Genomic DNA, 14,466 nt, shown 5'->3' with positions numbered 1-14,466 from the left:
AAAGGCCACGAAACTTTCTTACTCAGTACTAAAAAGCACTAGAGTCCTCAGAAGAGGTGAGCCTTGAAAGAGCTGACACAAGTTTATAAAACTGGCTCCTCAAAGTGACCACCTGTGCTTAATGGGTTGGATTTCACGGTGCCATAATATTACTGAATAACTGATTAACTTCATCCTAGTGCTTCATTTATTTTGCCCACTAGGTATCAGAATTAACAGGACAATATTGAAATCTATCAAATGAGCTCTGAACTGATTCATAAATAAACCAATAGTACAAGTTTCCATACTCAAGTCTAACCCACTTTTGAATTCTGACTCAGAGTGGCAGGTGTGGCCACAAAAGGGCTGCCAGAGAAGATGGAAGCCAACCACGAAAGATCTGGGAGTGCGGTCAAACTCTAATAGAATAACTCTAATGGAAACTCTTCAACATTTCAGGCAGAAAGAAAATGAACATATTATTTTTTAGAAAAATTGCACATACAGAACTTACCTTCAGTCACACAGTGAAGATTAGGGTTGCCAGCTCTGATTTGGGAAATACCTGGAGATTTTGGGGGTGGAACTTGTAATGGGCAGAGTTTGGGAAGGAACGTAGATTCCCCCATACAAAGCTGCCATTTTGTCCAGAGGAACTGATCTGGGTCATCTGGAGATCAATTGTAATTGTGAAAGATCTCCAGATACCACCATTAGTTGGCAGCCCTAGTGAAGAACCTTGTGCTTTGGTGGCAGCTTCTTAAAAATCTGCACTGCTGATCTCCAGTGGCCAGTCAGAAGGCTTGCTGGGCAAAAGCCCTGCCCGTCCCCACACACTTTCTAAAAACACTTGGCAGATGCCAGGAAAACTATTGATGGGCATCATGGCTCTCACGCGTGCCACGCTGGGGACCCTTGCCCTAGTGCTTGTATTGTTTTGCATTGTTTTCTAGGGCCACATTTGTCAGTATCAATTATTCCTAATCAGTTGTTGTCAATAACCAACAATCCAGCACCTTCTATGTTCAGCAGTAACTTTGCCCACCCTTGTTCCTTGCGTATTAGGATTACTGGTTGGCTGTAGTCCTTGATATCACCAATTAGTGAGAAGAGGTATACATGTAAGACATCCATAGTGTCAGGATTAAATTAGCCAATAATGATAGTGTGTTTTGAACTTCAGATACCTGTGGGTCATGAGAAACAGCTGCCTCTTGAGACTGATCAGGTTTTATCTCATACTAAAAAAGTTCACAATGGCAATCTTATTTCTTCTGCAGGACGGTTGCCCGTTTAAACATTCCATGAGCATAGCCTTTTGCAGCTGTCCAACTCTGAATCCTTGTAAATCATCTATTCTTATGCAGCTTTCCAACACTGAATTATCTATTCTTTTTTCTCCTTGGCCTCTAAATCTTGCCCAGGAAGCCTAAGCATTCAATGTGTGTTTTGTGTGGTTGATAATATATTCAAATCTCTGTGCATTATAGCTGTGCAGTATGTTTTCTTGCCAGTTTCATTTCTTAAGCTTTGTTTTCTTTCTCTTTCCTGTCTGTCTGTCTTCTTTATCCGCAACCTGCTCACTGAATTTGGGGCCTCATCGCTCCCCTGGTTGGATCACCTATGGACAGGGAAGGCCGTATGGTGGTGTTGTCCCTTGTACTGGGGCTCTCAGAACAGGACGACTTTGCCAATATACCTGATCTACAAGCTACCGGCAACCAGCAGAACCAGAACTCTCAGGGGGACAAGAGGTATGAGTAGGAGACCGGGGTTTCAGTGGCAGCAAACAGCAACAGGAAAGAAAGCCTCATCAGGAGGCTTACATCATGGCCCTTAAGCATGGAAGGCTTGTGCAAGAGAAGCCTCACTTTGGTCCTGGTGACACATCTAAGCAGGTCTAGTGACATTTTCCCCTCCTGCTTAGAACCTCATTCCATCTCTGCCAGATCCCTCTTGGAGAGAGGTGCTGGGGTTTCTTACCTGTACCTACTATGCTGGGAACACGAGCTTCTACAAATCCTTCCCTCTGTATCTCTGTTCAGAGCCATCCTGTTCCACGAGCCTTCCCAGTCACAATAATAGGTGCATGTGGAGTGGGAATGCCTTAGGCATTTTCTGTAGGGACTGAGGGGGGTCGATTTGGGGGCCTAAGGATGGTCTCCCTGACCTGATCCACTATTGGCAATGCAATCTATAAGGAGTAAATGGGACATCCAAAAAAGGACAATATTGTGGTCTTTGGAAATGTTCTACAATGTTTCAGGAAACCTGAGTCAATATACATGGTGGTTTTTCAAAATAAGGTACCATACAATCAGCATCAACTTTGATCTCTGGGCACTCTCCATGGTCCTGGAAAAGGGCATGAATTCAACTAAGAATTGTCTTTCTAGTTGCCTTTTAGCAAACATAGTCTCTTATAGTCACACATACAATATCAGATTGGAATTTCCTGATCTTGCAAATGAGATTAAATTTCACTGGAACAGGGCACTTTCAATCATTGTGGTGAGGAGAAAGCGTCACAGCAGTTCTATTAAGACGAACGCCTCACTTTACCATGTCTTTTACATGGATATGATAGAAACTGGGGACTTCCAGATTGCCCCAGAGGCAGGTAATATAAACTATGGAGCAGTAAGAAAGTATACTCTGAATGTGTCAGGACTAGCAAGCCCAACAAGCATTGACCCTAACCTCATTTCCATCAATATCTTCTCTGTGCTGAAGTATGCCATGCTAACTAAGATCCTACACCATAGTCTGGAATTTAGCATTAAAATTATGCATAATCACAGAAAGATCATGGGTGTCTCAAGCCAAGTGTGTATGGCACATTCTTCTACTGAAAATGCAAATAGCAATTCTATTTCTGTCTATTGTGAGATACATAGAGTACATTTTCATTAAATGCAGAATGCTTTCTGTGGAGCAATGACAGTGTCTCACTCGCAGCTTTCTCCATCCTGTATCCTCCCTTACTTAGCGAATAGGATCTAACAGGGTCATGTTGTGTGATTCAGAATATAGGCAATGGGAGGGGAACTTCCTGGGTAAAGGCAGAGGCTTCAAACAGTTTCACATGTGTGTTCAATTCCACCTTGAGAGGAGAGGAGGTGTGAAGGAGCAGATTTCACATGATCAGTGCATTAATTAAATAGCATCGTTCTCACTTGCTGACTATTTTTTAACTTGCTGTGGCTATACTCCTCTTCATTATCTTAGCACTTGCCATTCGATTGTCCAGCTACTCCACCTCTGCTTTTCAGACTGCAGTTTTAAGTCATAGGGGGTGGATGAAGAGACCCTTCGGGCTGCTGAAACCAGTGGGGGTATGATGTTGGCACATGTCCATTCTACGTGCTGTCAATCTTTGGGTTGTCAACTCTGGGATGGGAAATGCCTGGAGATTTGACAGGGGGGGGGGTGAAACTTGGTGAGGGACCTCAGCAGAGAACAGTGCCATAGAATCCACCCTTGAAAGCAGCCACTTTCTCCCTGAGAACTGATCAGCAATATTTGGAGATCAGTTGTCATAGCAGGACATCTCCAGGTCCCACCTGCAGGTTGGCAACCTTATCAATCTGAGAAATTCCTCTGCAACATCTGGTCTCCCTAATTGCAGCCCTCATAGATTATGGGCTCAACTTCAATAATAAGAAAACCTGAATGTGTTTACGTCGTGCCTTGCATAATTTCAGCAACTCAAGGACAGAAGAAGGTGGGCAAGTAGGAAATGCGGGTCTAACAGGCATTTGAGAAGACTGAGTCGCCCACCTTTTCCTGACCAAGTCAGTTCAGGGTGGTTTAAACCTTAATTAAGATTACATATTTACAATTAAAACTTAAATATTGCTTAATACCAAAACTTTAACAACTCTAATGATGACAAGTATATTACATAGTGGGGATATCAAAGGGAGAACAAACACCAGAACTCAATACAAGAAAGGGAAAATATACTAAATTCATAATACTTAGATAAGGAAACAAGGAGGGTGGAAGGGAAAGAGGGAGGGGGAGACCAGTGAGATGGACATTGTTGCTAGCCTCAACCATAGGCCTGGTAGAACAACTGAGGCTTTTTCCGCACAGACCAGTAAAAGTGGGGGAAAGGCAGGTTATGTGAACTCGTCCTGGCCCGTTCACACAGCTGGCTGTCCTGTCAGGTGCCCACCTTCACACAAAGGCATATCTTTTTTTTCTTCCCTGCCTGCCTGTGAAGCACTGCTAACCCCCTGCTTCAGGCCATGATATGGCTCATTTCTCCTGCATGGCTCCATGGGAGCTGGGGAAGGGTTTTTCGAGAATTGCGATTTTTTCGATTTTCTTGTTTAACACACCTCGCAGCTGTGGCCATTTGCTCGGCCGCAGCTGCGAGGCACATAAAACAAAAGAATAGCAAAAATCGTGATTCTTGAAAAATCCGTGTTGGGAGGGAAACACAAGGCAGAGTCACTTGAGGGGCAGGAAATGTGCGAAGTTCCCATACACACACCAGGTTTGACCCATTGTTGTCCCGGGTTTATTGGTCCATGCGGCAAAGGCCTTAAAAGCCCTGAGGAACTGTAACAAATTCTACAGGGCTTTGGGCTGACTAGACTAGATTTAATTTCAGTTGACTCTTTCTCAATCAATTCACCGCAGCCTCCAGACATTAGGCCAGTATCTTCAGGGTGGTATTCAGCCAGCCGGCCATCAATGAATATTGCTGGGTGTCATCTGTGTACTGATGACTGCCCAACCTGAAACTCCAGACTAACTGGGTGAGGGGGCACATATAAATACTAAATATAATTGGAGAGAAACGCCACACACCAAAGGGTGCCATGATGATATCCTCTCTCCTTGTGTTACACTCTGTCCCCAACATAGGAGAAATAAGATTAGCTAACAAGGCTGTTCCACGGATACCAATGTCAGCAAGGTGGTGGGCCAATAAATCTCAATCAACCATATCAAAATTTCCATCAGATCGAGTAGTAACAGCAGTGCTGACCCACTTTGATCAGCTGTCTATAGAGATCGACTGTTAGGGTGACAAATGCCATCTTCATTTCATGGCCAGGCCAGAAGCCTGATTGAAATTGGTCCAATGCCAATGTGTTCTCCAGGCATACCTGAAGCTTGTCCATTGCCACCCTTTCAATTACTTTACCCAGGAATGAAAGATTTAATTCTGTGCAGTAATTGGGTGGATCATTGGGATCCCAAGATGGCTTCTTTAATATTGTTGCCTCTTTAAAAACTCCCCCCACCCCCACCCCGCTCGTGTTTTACCATATCAGAGGTATGGAAGGAAAGAGAGATCTGTGTAAAGCAACAGTGAGGATAAGTATGGGACACAGAACTTCACTGCCTATGGCTCTGGCCTTCACTGTGTACCTAGATATGCAGCATGCTTAGGACATACTATATGAAGGTATAATGCATCTTGCAACATATTATGCAGTTTTCTTTGGGAAGGCAGCTTTACAGAGCAGAAATTTGGGGCTTATTCTTAATGTTATTTTTCTACATCAATATTCATAAATTTGTCAAGAGTCTTTCTAATAGCCATATTAATATATTTTTGAGCTTGTTAAGCTTTGATATGCATGAGTTGTTCAGATATATGCAAAAAAAATCACTGCATAAAACATAATATTCATTCAGAATGTCTAGGCTGCATATCTTTGATTTTTCATCACTTGAACTCTCCATTTGAGTAACTTTCATAACGCCATTTCCAGAAATGTAGAAAGTGATTCAGCTTATTTGATAAGGGCACAAATATATTGGTGCCTTTTTGCCCTTTCATTTGGCTGCATTCAGACATAGGAGCAATGTAATAGCCACTTGAAAACTTCTGCTGTGAACACATGGAGAGAGTAACAAAGTTTGTCCTGTTTCATAAACTGTTAGGTCGAGGATTCACACTCTAGGAAACAAGAGATGCCTATCAGTAGCTTCCACATCTACCACCAACGGGTTGAAGTCACTAAGAAATTTGGAAAAATAAAGGGATAAATCTGGAATTAGTGCATGATAAGCTTTTAAGTGGAATCCACCCCTGAGTCAGATGGCTGTTTGCTTTGCTGCAGGTAGCAGAATAGCATGTTAACAGCAACTGTAATTTTAAACAGCTGTTAAGCTTACAGTATTTGGGTTGAGTTGGATCTGGCTAGATTTGAACAAATGGTGAACTGTACTGGTGGTTCTTTATCATGCACTAAGATTTCTACTAAATCATGTTTAACACATGATCACAAAGTTGCAAAACTCTGAACTATAATGAAGGCTGAGGGCTGGACACATGCTGAATGTACCAAACTCTGTCAATGCTCTGCATGTTTGTTTGTCATGTCAATGGACCTGTTTTTTTAGCACCAGGAACAAGCCAGGTAGGAAGCCTTCTCCTAGCATCCCCTACTTGAATAGGAGAGAATAGCAGATACATCAGTTTAAATGGGGTTATGTCTTCCTGTCCTGCTAAAAACATAAAAACACAGTATTAAAAGCAGATGACTCAAAGGAGAAATTCTAATGCCATGCGCCTGGGCATACAGAACAAGGTTCTCCTGACCTAAAATGCTGTGCAAACACCAGATAGTCTTGGTGCAGCATAATTCATGGAGATATGATCTATTCATCAGTCAGTGCCACAGATGGCCAGCTTCCCTCACTGCTCCATGAGCTCCGTGTCTCCTACATTTGACACCAGAAGCTAAATGAACCAGAAAAGCCCAGTTGCCATTTGCCTTCCTGCTTTTTGGCTTCCCTATATTGTACATTCCTAAGGAGCCCTAGTAGATGCAGAAAAACCCCATGGTTTTGTTCCCTGTCTGAATGATTATTTCACTTTGCTCATGTGACTGTACTGATATCATCATTCCTTTCCACATCAGTTTTAACCCAGCCGCCATTATGATATTGGAAGAAATAATGTGATCAGCATAACCCGAAACGATCAGAGTTTAGTAGATTAGTGAAGCAACCTGGATGGAACCCATGGGGTTTTAGCAGCTACTTCCAACTCTGTCAGATATGAACAGAGCCCCACTTTCTCAATCTATTTCCGTTCTTTTCTTTCTAGCAGGAGCATTTCTTCACCTGCTTGCACTCCACATGTGTGTGACCTTCTCTGCTTCCTCTACTCACCTACTATGCCGCTTCTGTCTTTTTTGTGTCCCTTTCAGATCCTTCCTTCCTTCCCACACACTTCCCTGCCTTCCCTGCCTGCCTGCCTGGCCTATGGAATGTTGATAGTTGTGAAGAGGTTGTCCAGGGGACTGGTGGTGTCATTAGCTGGAGCTTGTGGGGCAGGTGCATTCAAATCCCTCTTACTTCAGTCTCTGCCCTCCCAACACTCTTGTTTGCAGTAGTCACCTGGTGTTCTCCTGTCTTGTACCCCAATGTAATATCTCTTCCAACCACCTTGCACTTTTTCCTCTTCTTCCTTCTAGCCCTGCTGCTACTGTTGCACCCAGCCTTTTCCCATTGTCAGTCTTGGCAGCTCCAATCCAGTGCCTTGTTTTGTATGCGTGGTGGCAGCTTCTACCTTACTAATACATGTGTGTGTGTTTCTTTCTTCCTTTCTTTTTTTTGTCCACCGCTTTTTTCTTCTATCAGGAGGCAGCCTGCAGTCCATGAGGCAGAAGATATTCCTCTCCCTCTCTCTTTCTCTCTCTTTGTGTGTGTATGCCTGTGTCTCTCTCTTGTGACTGCACTAACCAACCTCCAGACAGTTTTGCAGCTGATCCAGTATTCTGGAGTTGCAAAAATAACTCTGAATTTGTCATACCTTCTGACAGTCAATCTCTCTCTCTCTCTCTCTCTCTCTCTCTCTCTCTCTCTGTGTGTGTGTGTGTATTTATAACCTGGTTTTTCATCTATAGCTATTTCAGTCCCCTCCTTCTGTGCATGCATGTGCCATTTTGTATGCCAGTGCACACCACCATGTCTGGAACTCTGCATGTGTCTGCCTGCCTCACTTTGTAATCTTTGAGTCCATTGTTTCCCACACACTTAAGGGTGTGCTTGATCTCTGTGTGTGCTGCTTGGTGTCTATGAGCATTTTTCCGGATCTGTTTCAGTGTGCTTAGCAATGTGGATGGTGTATATGCATAACAGTGTGCTGTGCCTGCCCTGTGCTTGTGATAGGTTCACTGGTGTGTGCTGGTCCATCTCTTTCTAGTTATCACAACCACTGACATTTTGTGAAACATCAAAGAGGTAGCTGTATCAGATCAATGTGTTTTTCTTTTCCTTGATCAGCATCTCTTTGGCATTATTTTCAGGCCTTTAAACAATTTTATTTCTCTTCCATACGTCCTGTAGAAAACTTCAGTGTGAAGTCCAGGTAATTCATTCTAAGCTTGACACTGCCCACCACTGGCTATTTAAAAATGATAGTCCAGTGGCAAGCCTCAGCATAGAATGATGAGTTTTCTCCGGGGACGTATGAAAACTTTTGTGTGTGTCTCCACGTTTATCTGTGAATCCATCCCTGTGTGGGCAGTACTGTCTTTATTACCTGTTATCTCTACAGCATTTGGTAATATACAAATTGCTATTCAATCTTTACAATAACCTGTGAGATAGATTAGACAGTGATTGGTCCAGGGCCACCCAATGAGTTTTTTGGGCACCATAAAGCCTGATTCTTCCAGATTCATACTCAGTATAGTATAGATATGGTATACATACATCTCCAACAACCTGCAACAGAGGTCTGTCCTTAACATAGTTCTTGTTGGGAGTTGGGGAAATGATGTTTCCACCTCCTCCCATGCTGCACTTTTCACTATCCCCCAAGCCTTGTTCAGCCTACCTTTTTTAGTAAGAAGATGGTGGACTACGTCAAGTTATGAAGCTGCCTTAACAGAGCAGGTTGCAGATATTTGAAAAAAGCAACCCACTAACAAAACAAGCTGTCCACCCCCTCTGCTGAATTTCACACTGAAAATAAAGTACATTTTATTCATGCATCTGAGTTGAGATTGAACTTGATTGGGACTAAAAGGGAGCACAGTTTCTAGCTTGTCATATTTGTACCCTAATCTATGTAACATGGAGGTGGGACTGGCTTATCAGTTTGTCCATATTTCTCTTGAACCCTGAGAGAGGTCATATGTAGACCCTGAGTATCAATCTATATAATTCTTTAATGTTCAAGTATCTGAGGATATTTAAAATTGGAAGCAGGAGCCATGAACAGACAAGTGAGCTCTTTCTGTAAAACTAAAATAGTCCCAGGCAAGCTGAAAAATGTAATTTAAAAAATTAAAAGCCAATAGAAGTAGCACCAGAGCTTTACAAATCAATGCCCCGAGTGGCCTTTGCTAGGCAACCACAACAGTATTGCCAGCTTTCAAGCCATAGTTTCTGTCAGTAAAAGACAAGGGGAAAGGCAGGGCCCTTTTTAGGGCTATTTTGGCCTTTGAAGGAAGATTCATTGGGTCCAAACTTCTAGCGACAACCAGCCAACTTGGTATCACCTAACTTGCATGACTCAGGTGGATTCTGCATAGGCCCAGGGAGCGGTGGAGCACAGGTGTACATGACACCAGTGCAGCCCCAAGATATTTTGCATACATGTGTGTAAGCTGCTGCAGCCCGTGGTGGAGCCTCTGCACGAGGTGCACTGCTTTTTAAAAAATCCTACCTCCTCTTCCTACGTAGCTCTGTCAGGACAATCCCACCCCCCACCCCCCTCCATGGCCCTGGCAACGCCCTGGGGTTGGAGGGCAGGAGGAGTTTCCCCTCATCTCAATGGAGCTACATAGGAAGATGAGATAGATTTTTTTTTAAAGTAGCACGCCGAAAAACGGCACCTTCCACCCGGTGCCATTCGCTCGGCACTAGGTGGAAGGCACTGTTTTCCAAAAGACTTGCTCATTTAGTGAGTCAAGTAAACACTGGTTGTGGGAGGAAAGAGTGGTGCTGCCTCAATTTGGAGGTGGCAGCCATGCAAGGTCCCCCCCCAGGCTGATGCTGGTGATTTTGGCTCATGCAGAATCCACCTCAGTCAGGACTGGCTCCTAACTACTATTCAGCAGCAGCCATTCCACAAAAGTCAGTGTAGTGTGGTGGTTAGATATTCAGACTAGGATTTGGGGGACCCACATTCGAATCTTACCTCGGCTGTAGAAGTTTACTGGGTGACATTGAGCCAGTTTCACATTCTCAGCCTAACACCTCACAGGATTGTTATGAGGATAAAATGGAGGAGAGGAGAATGATGCGAACTGTTTTGAGTCCACACTGTAGAGAAAGATGGAGTATAAATGAAGTAAATAAATAATTAATACAACTGAAGATTGGGGGCAATAAAAGTTAGGTTGTAGGTGGGTGGGAAGCAGGAGTGTACCTGCAGGGATGTACCTGCTGGGCACTGCCTATCAGGTCATGTAAGGGGTACAAAATCACCCCCCACACACTGAAGCCTGCCATGGGCCCACCAGTGCCCCTCGACTCTAGGGGCCCTTTGGCAGGTTCACAGCAGGCTGCCTGCCCAGAGCCAACTTCTGCCGGCTTCCCCACCTCTATTGGAGACCAGCCTGTCAGCAGGGAGGCCGGGGAGTGCAGGAGCCAGCATCAGGCACCCGCTGAGCTGTTCGCCCCCTCCTGAGCCCATCTCACCCCCTGGCCTTCCTGCAGGCTTGCAAAGGTTAGTGGGTCACGGGGAGGGGGGCACCTGGAGCAGGTGTTGCACCCGGGTGCCGCTCTCCCCGCCCCCCCGATATACCTCTGGTGGGAAGGGAGAAGAAAAGGAAGCATGAAAAGTTGGAGATATGGGAGTTGTCAGATGGAGGGAAAGAGGAAATAATGTGGGGAAGGGACTTCAGGGGCAATGAAGTACCCTCCGCAGTTCCCTACCACCCAATTGGGCCTTAGTTTTCCTGGGCAGAAGCTACCAGAGGTGGGAAGGAAGAAAAACTGAAGATGGGGGCAAATATAGGTAACCTTGTCGGTGGGTTGGAAAGAGAACCAGAAGCAGGAAAAGGAGAGTCTGTGGGGACTTTCATGGAAGGGAAAGGGGAATGGTGGGGGAGGGGAAAGGATATGCCCCCTACAAGTCCTTATGGTCCCCTACTTACAATTTTATATTAGTGTCTTGATCTTTATATGCCTGTATGTCAGTCTGTTTCTAATTGTGACCAGTTGTCACCTTGTAAATCCATTGCCATTGTATTTCCGTTGGCAATGAACAAGTTTATGTCACTTCTGTAATTGCCTTTCTGGCATTGTGCTTCCTGCCAGCTCTTTCTCCTGACTCCCTTCTTCCTCCTGACTTCCTGAAAGTTCCAAACTTATTTCCAGATGAGGCAATACACTTGTTAAAACTATTGAAATTCCATATTGTTATGAATTCTCCCAACATTATCAAAAGCAATATCATTGATATATTACATAGAGCTCTGAAATAAATTCATATCATGCTGGGATAATCTGGTAGCTGGCAGAGGAATAGACTAGTCAGATCTGAGCTCACTTGAGGCCTATTAAAATTAAGTATGTTTGACATATAGGAGAGATGTAGCCATGGGAATGTGAATGGAGTTCTCTGGTGATAGGCCCTTTGATGAAGAGAAAGAACTCTGCTTTCTTTATTGGATTGGCCATTCATAGCCATGTTATTGTGGGGGCACAAAGAATGACTGTGAATGAAGGGGGTTTCCTGAGGTACTGGCTATTTCCCTCTGCAGGGTAAACAGAGTTAGCCCAGAAAGCAGGTCTGCCTTACATTATTAGTGAGGTGATGCATAATTAGTTGGTGGTAAACCAATACAGCATTGCCAGGCCCACCTGGTGAAAGATAAAGCACTCCCAAGTCTCTAAAATCAACAAGTGTCAGGTTTGGACTATAGACCTGATGCAGACAATCATGCCCCACATATTTGATGCTAGTCCTTTGGCTAGGATACCATGAGGCATTGCTTTAGTGTCCTGCACTCAATTTTCCCAGGTGCTCTGCATACACCAAGGCTGGCAAAGAAAACATCTGGCCATACGTCATCTCAGCAATTGCCTGTCAGGGAAAGCAAACAAAGGCAGTTGCCTCTTTGTGAGAGGAAATGTTTGTTTTTGGAGAAGGTTAATGGACTGGAGAAGCTGGAAGGGAGTTTACAGGAAGCACCAGCACAGACCCAACCCATGGCAGTCCCTGTCTCGCTAAATCTCCTATATATTTTGAGTCAAAACCAGCAGATACTTGCCTCTCCATCCAGATGGAAAGGAACATAATAATCTCAAACCAGAACAGTGGGAGATGCTGAGCAAGAATGAAGTGACATGGATTGATAGTTATAATTATTACTATACAGCAATGAAATCAATGTGCATGGCACTTTACAAGGGGAAAATAAGTTCCTCCTCTGAGACGTTTACAGTCTAAATTGTAAGCAGCAAAGAAAGGAGGGTTCCTAAATCCAAAAGAAAACAAATGCTGAAGAGGTAAGAATCAGCCATGTTAGGAGGGAACCTGCATTCAAAAGAACTGGTTGCAGATGAACACATAAATGTGCTATCAAAGGAGGTTGCTGTTTATAAACATGTCTTGAACTAGGATTCTGGTCTTCTATTCCCTTGTATGTGTTTTTCCCTTTCTTGAACATTGTGCCTCTGTTATACCCAGTGCAAATGCGTATCTTTTCCCTCTCTTCCCCAGGTTGCCCTCTGGTGGCAAGGCAGTGAACACAGCACCTGTGCCAGGACAGATGCAGCATGAGGAGACTGACCACAAAACAGAGCCTCGCTCATCCGTCACAGACCTCGTAAACTCCCTGACCAGTGAGATGCTTATGGTGAGTGCAGTCAGGTTTGCCCAGTTGTCATGTCATGTGTTCCTATACTAGCTGGAGAGAACTCTGCTCTGAACTTCCCATGTTTCCTTCTCCTGGTAAAAGCAGGGTTGGTATGAACTGAGTAAAAAAAGAACGAAGCTGCATGTTTCAGAACAAAAAGTTTGGTCTCCAATCCTAAGGCAGTAAATGAGGCCAAGGTGTTTTTCTACATCCATAACTATTTCAGATTCAGATTAAGTGAAAAACAGATTTTCTTAAACCACCCATCCCTTCATTGTCTTGTTCATTAATAAATTGATTAAACATTAGGTTCTCAAAGGTTTCATGGAATATAGGTTTTTTTATGTAATTTGTGTTAGTAGGAAAGGTGAACTTCATAACTGGAAATTTCCCGGCCTCCTCCTGGTACGCAGCTGCACAAGACTATATTGGATAAATGTCAACCATGAATCATGCAAGAGGAAACCTTATTGAAATGTATGCATACCTGTGAGCAGGATCTTCCAGCACTGTGATTAAATCATGCCAGCCCCAGCCGTTCTGTTTTGATTCAGGACTAGGAACCTGAAACATCAGCCTCTAGGCCTTGGGAGTCACTCCACTTTGCATCAACAGAAGCTAACAGAGCTTAGCAGCTTCTGACATTTGCCCTGTTCAGAGCAACACAATTAGAACTTCCTCTCTCCACTGTGTCTGTATCAACTTGTTGAGAATGAGAATTGGGAAGGATGTATTTCTAGGCTGATACAACATTCATACAGCCCTGTTTTCAAATTGGTTAAAAGTGGTGAAGCAGAAATTTAAATTCAAATCTATTTTGAAAATTGCAAGCTCGGTGCACACTGGATTAATACTGAAATTCTAAAGTACCGGTATATTTTAAGTTACTAAATACCATTGAGTATTGATCTTAAGCATGGGGTTTAAAAATACTAAGGGTTGAAGGGCAGTTCACGTATTGATTTTAAGGAGTCAAAAACAACTTGTTTTTCATTTATAGATGGTTGCCTAACAGAAGAAGCAACCATCTATGATAAACCAGTCCATGTTTTCAATTTCATTTAAGTGTGTTATAAACTGAAAGCTACAGTTACATTTTGAATTTCCCTTTGACTCCCATCCTAAGTCCACCTGGTTTCACTATGGCCCTTTCCGCACGGAGGCGGAAGGGCTTGGGTCGGCATAATGAACACCGATCCGACGGCTGGGACGACGGCGCTCCGCGGCGCCTTCGCCCGGCTGACTCGACTCTTCCCCGTCCCTCTCCCACTCTCCTCGTCGCCATCGTCGCCCTGCTGGCCTCCGTAGACCCGCCCATGCTGCCCTCCGACCTCCAGGGGTCGGAGGACAGCGAGGGAGGGCCTTCGGAGGCCAGCAGGGCGACGACGGCAACGAGGTGAGTGGGAGAGGGACAGGGACAACAGCGCATTCCCAGCAGTGCCGTTCGCACCGCGCCGCCAGGAATGCGCTGTATTCCAAAAGCCTCCCTCCAGGAGGGAGGTTTTTGGAGGCGGCCTGAGGCCGCCCTGGGGGAGGAGGAAGGGAGCCAGGTCGACGCTGCTGCAATTTAGCAGTGCCGCCTGTGCGAACGACTCCCTGGGGACGGCATTTTTGCCGTCCCCAGGGCGTCGTTATTGGCACGTGCGGAAAGGGCCCATCAAAGGGATTTTAGTGATTCTGGCCTCCCTTTGAG

At 44.5% G+C, this 14,466-nt stretch overlaps 1 protein-coding gene across 11 annotated transcripts in view; it reads left to right on the top strand.

Annotated features, from left to right (window-relative positions):
- The window catches only part of SYT7 (synaptotagmin 7), a 287,146-nt gene that overhangs the window by 227,742 nt on the left and 44,938 nt on the right, over positions 1-14,466 (top strand). For 7 of the 11 annotated variants that reach the window (XM_048484274.1, XM_048484277.1, XM_048484271.1 and 4 more), the window contains 2 exons: positions 1,614-1,736; positions 12,638-12,773. In XM_048484274.1, the coding sequence (XP_048340231.1) occupies positions 1,614-1,736; positions 12,638-12,773 (259 nt within the window). The remainder of the gene's footprint in view (positions 1-1,613; positions 1,737-12,637; positions 12,774-14,466) is intronic. The other 4 variants (XM_048484279.1, XM_048484278.1, XM_048484276.1 and 1 more) reach the window with 1 other exon arrangement.

This window comes from Sphaerodactylus townsendi, linkage group LG02 (genome assembly GCF_021028975.2).
Source record: "Sphaerodactylus townsendi isolate TG3544 linkage group LG02, MPM_Stown_v2.3, whole genome shotgun sequence".
Lineage (NCBI taxonomy): Eukaryota > Metazoa > Chordata > Lepidosauria > Squamata > Sphaerodactylidae > Sphaerodactylus > Sphaerodactylus townsendi.
This window is presented reverse-complemented; position numbering and strand designations above follow the sequence as displayed.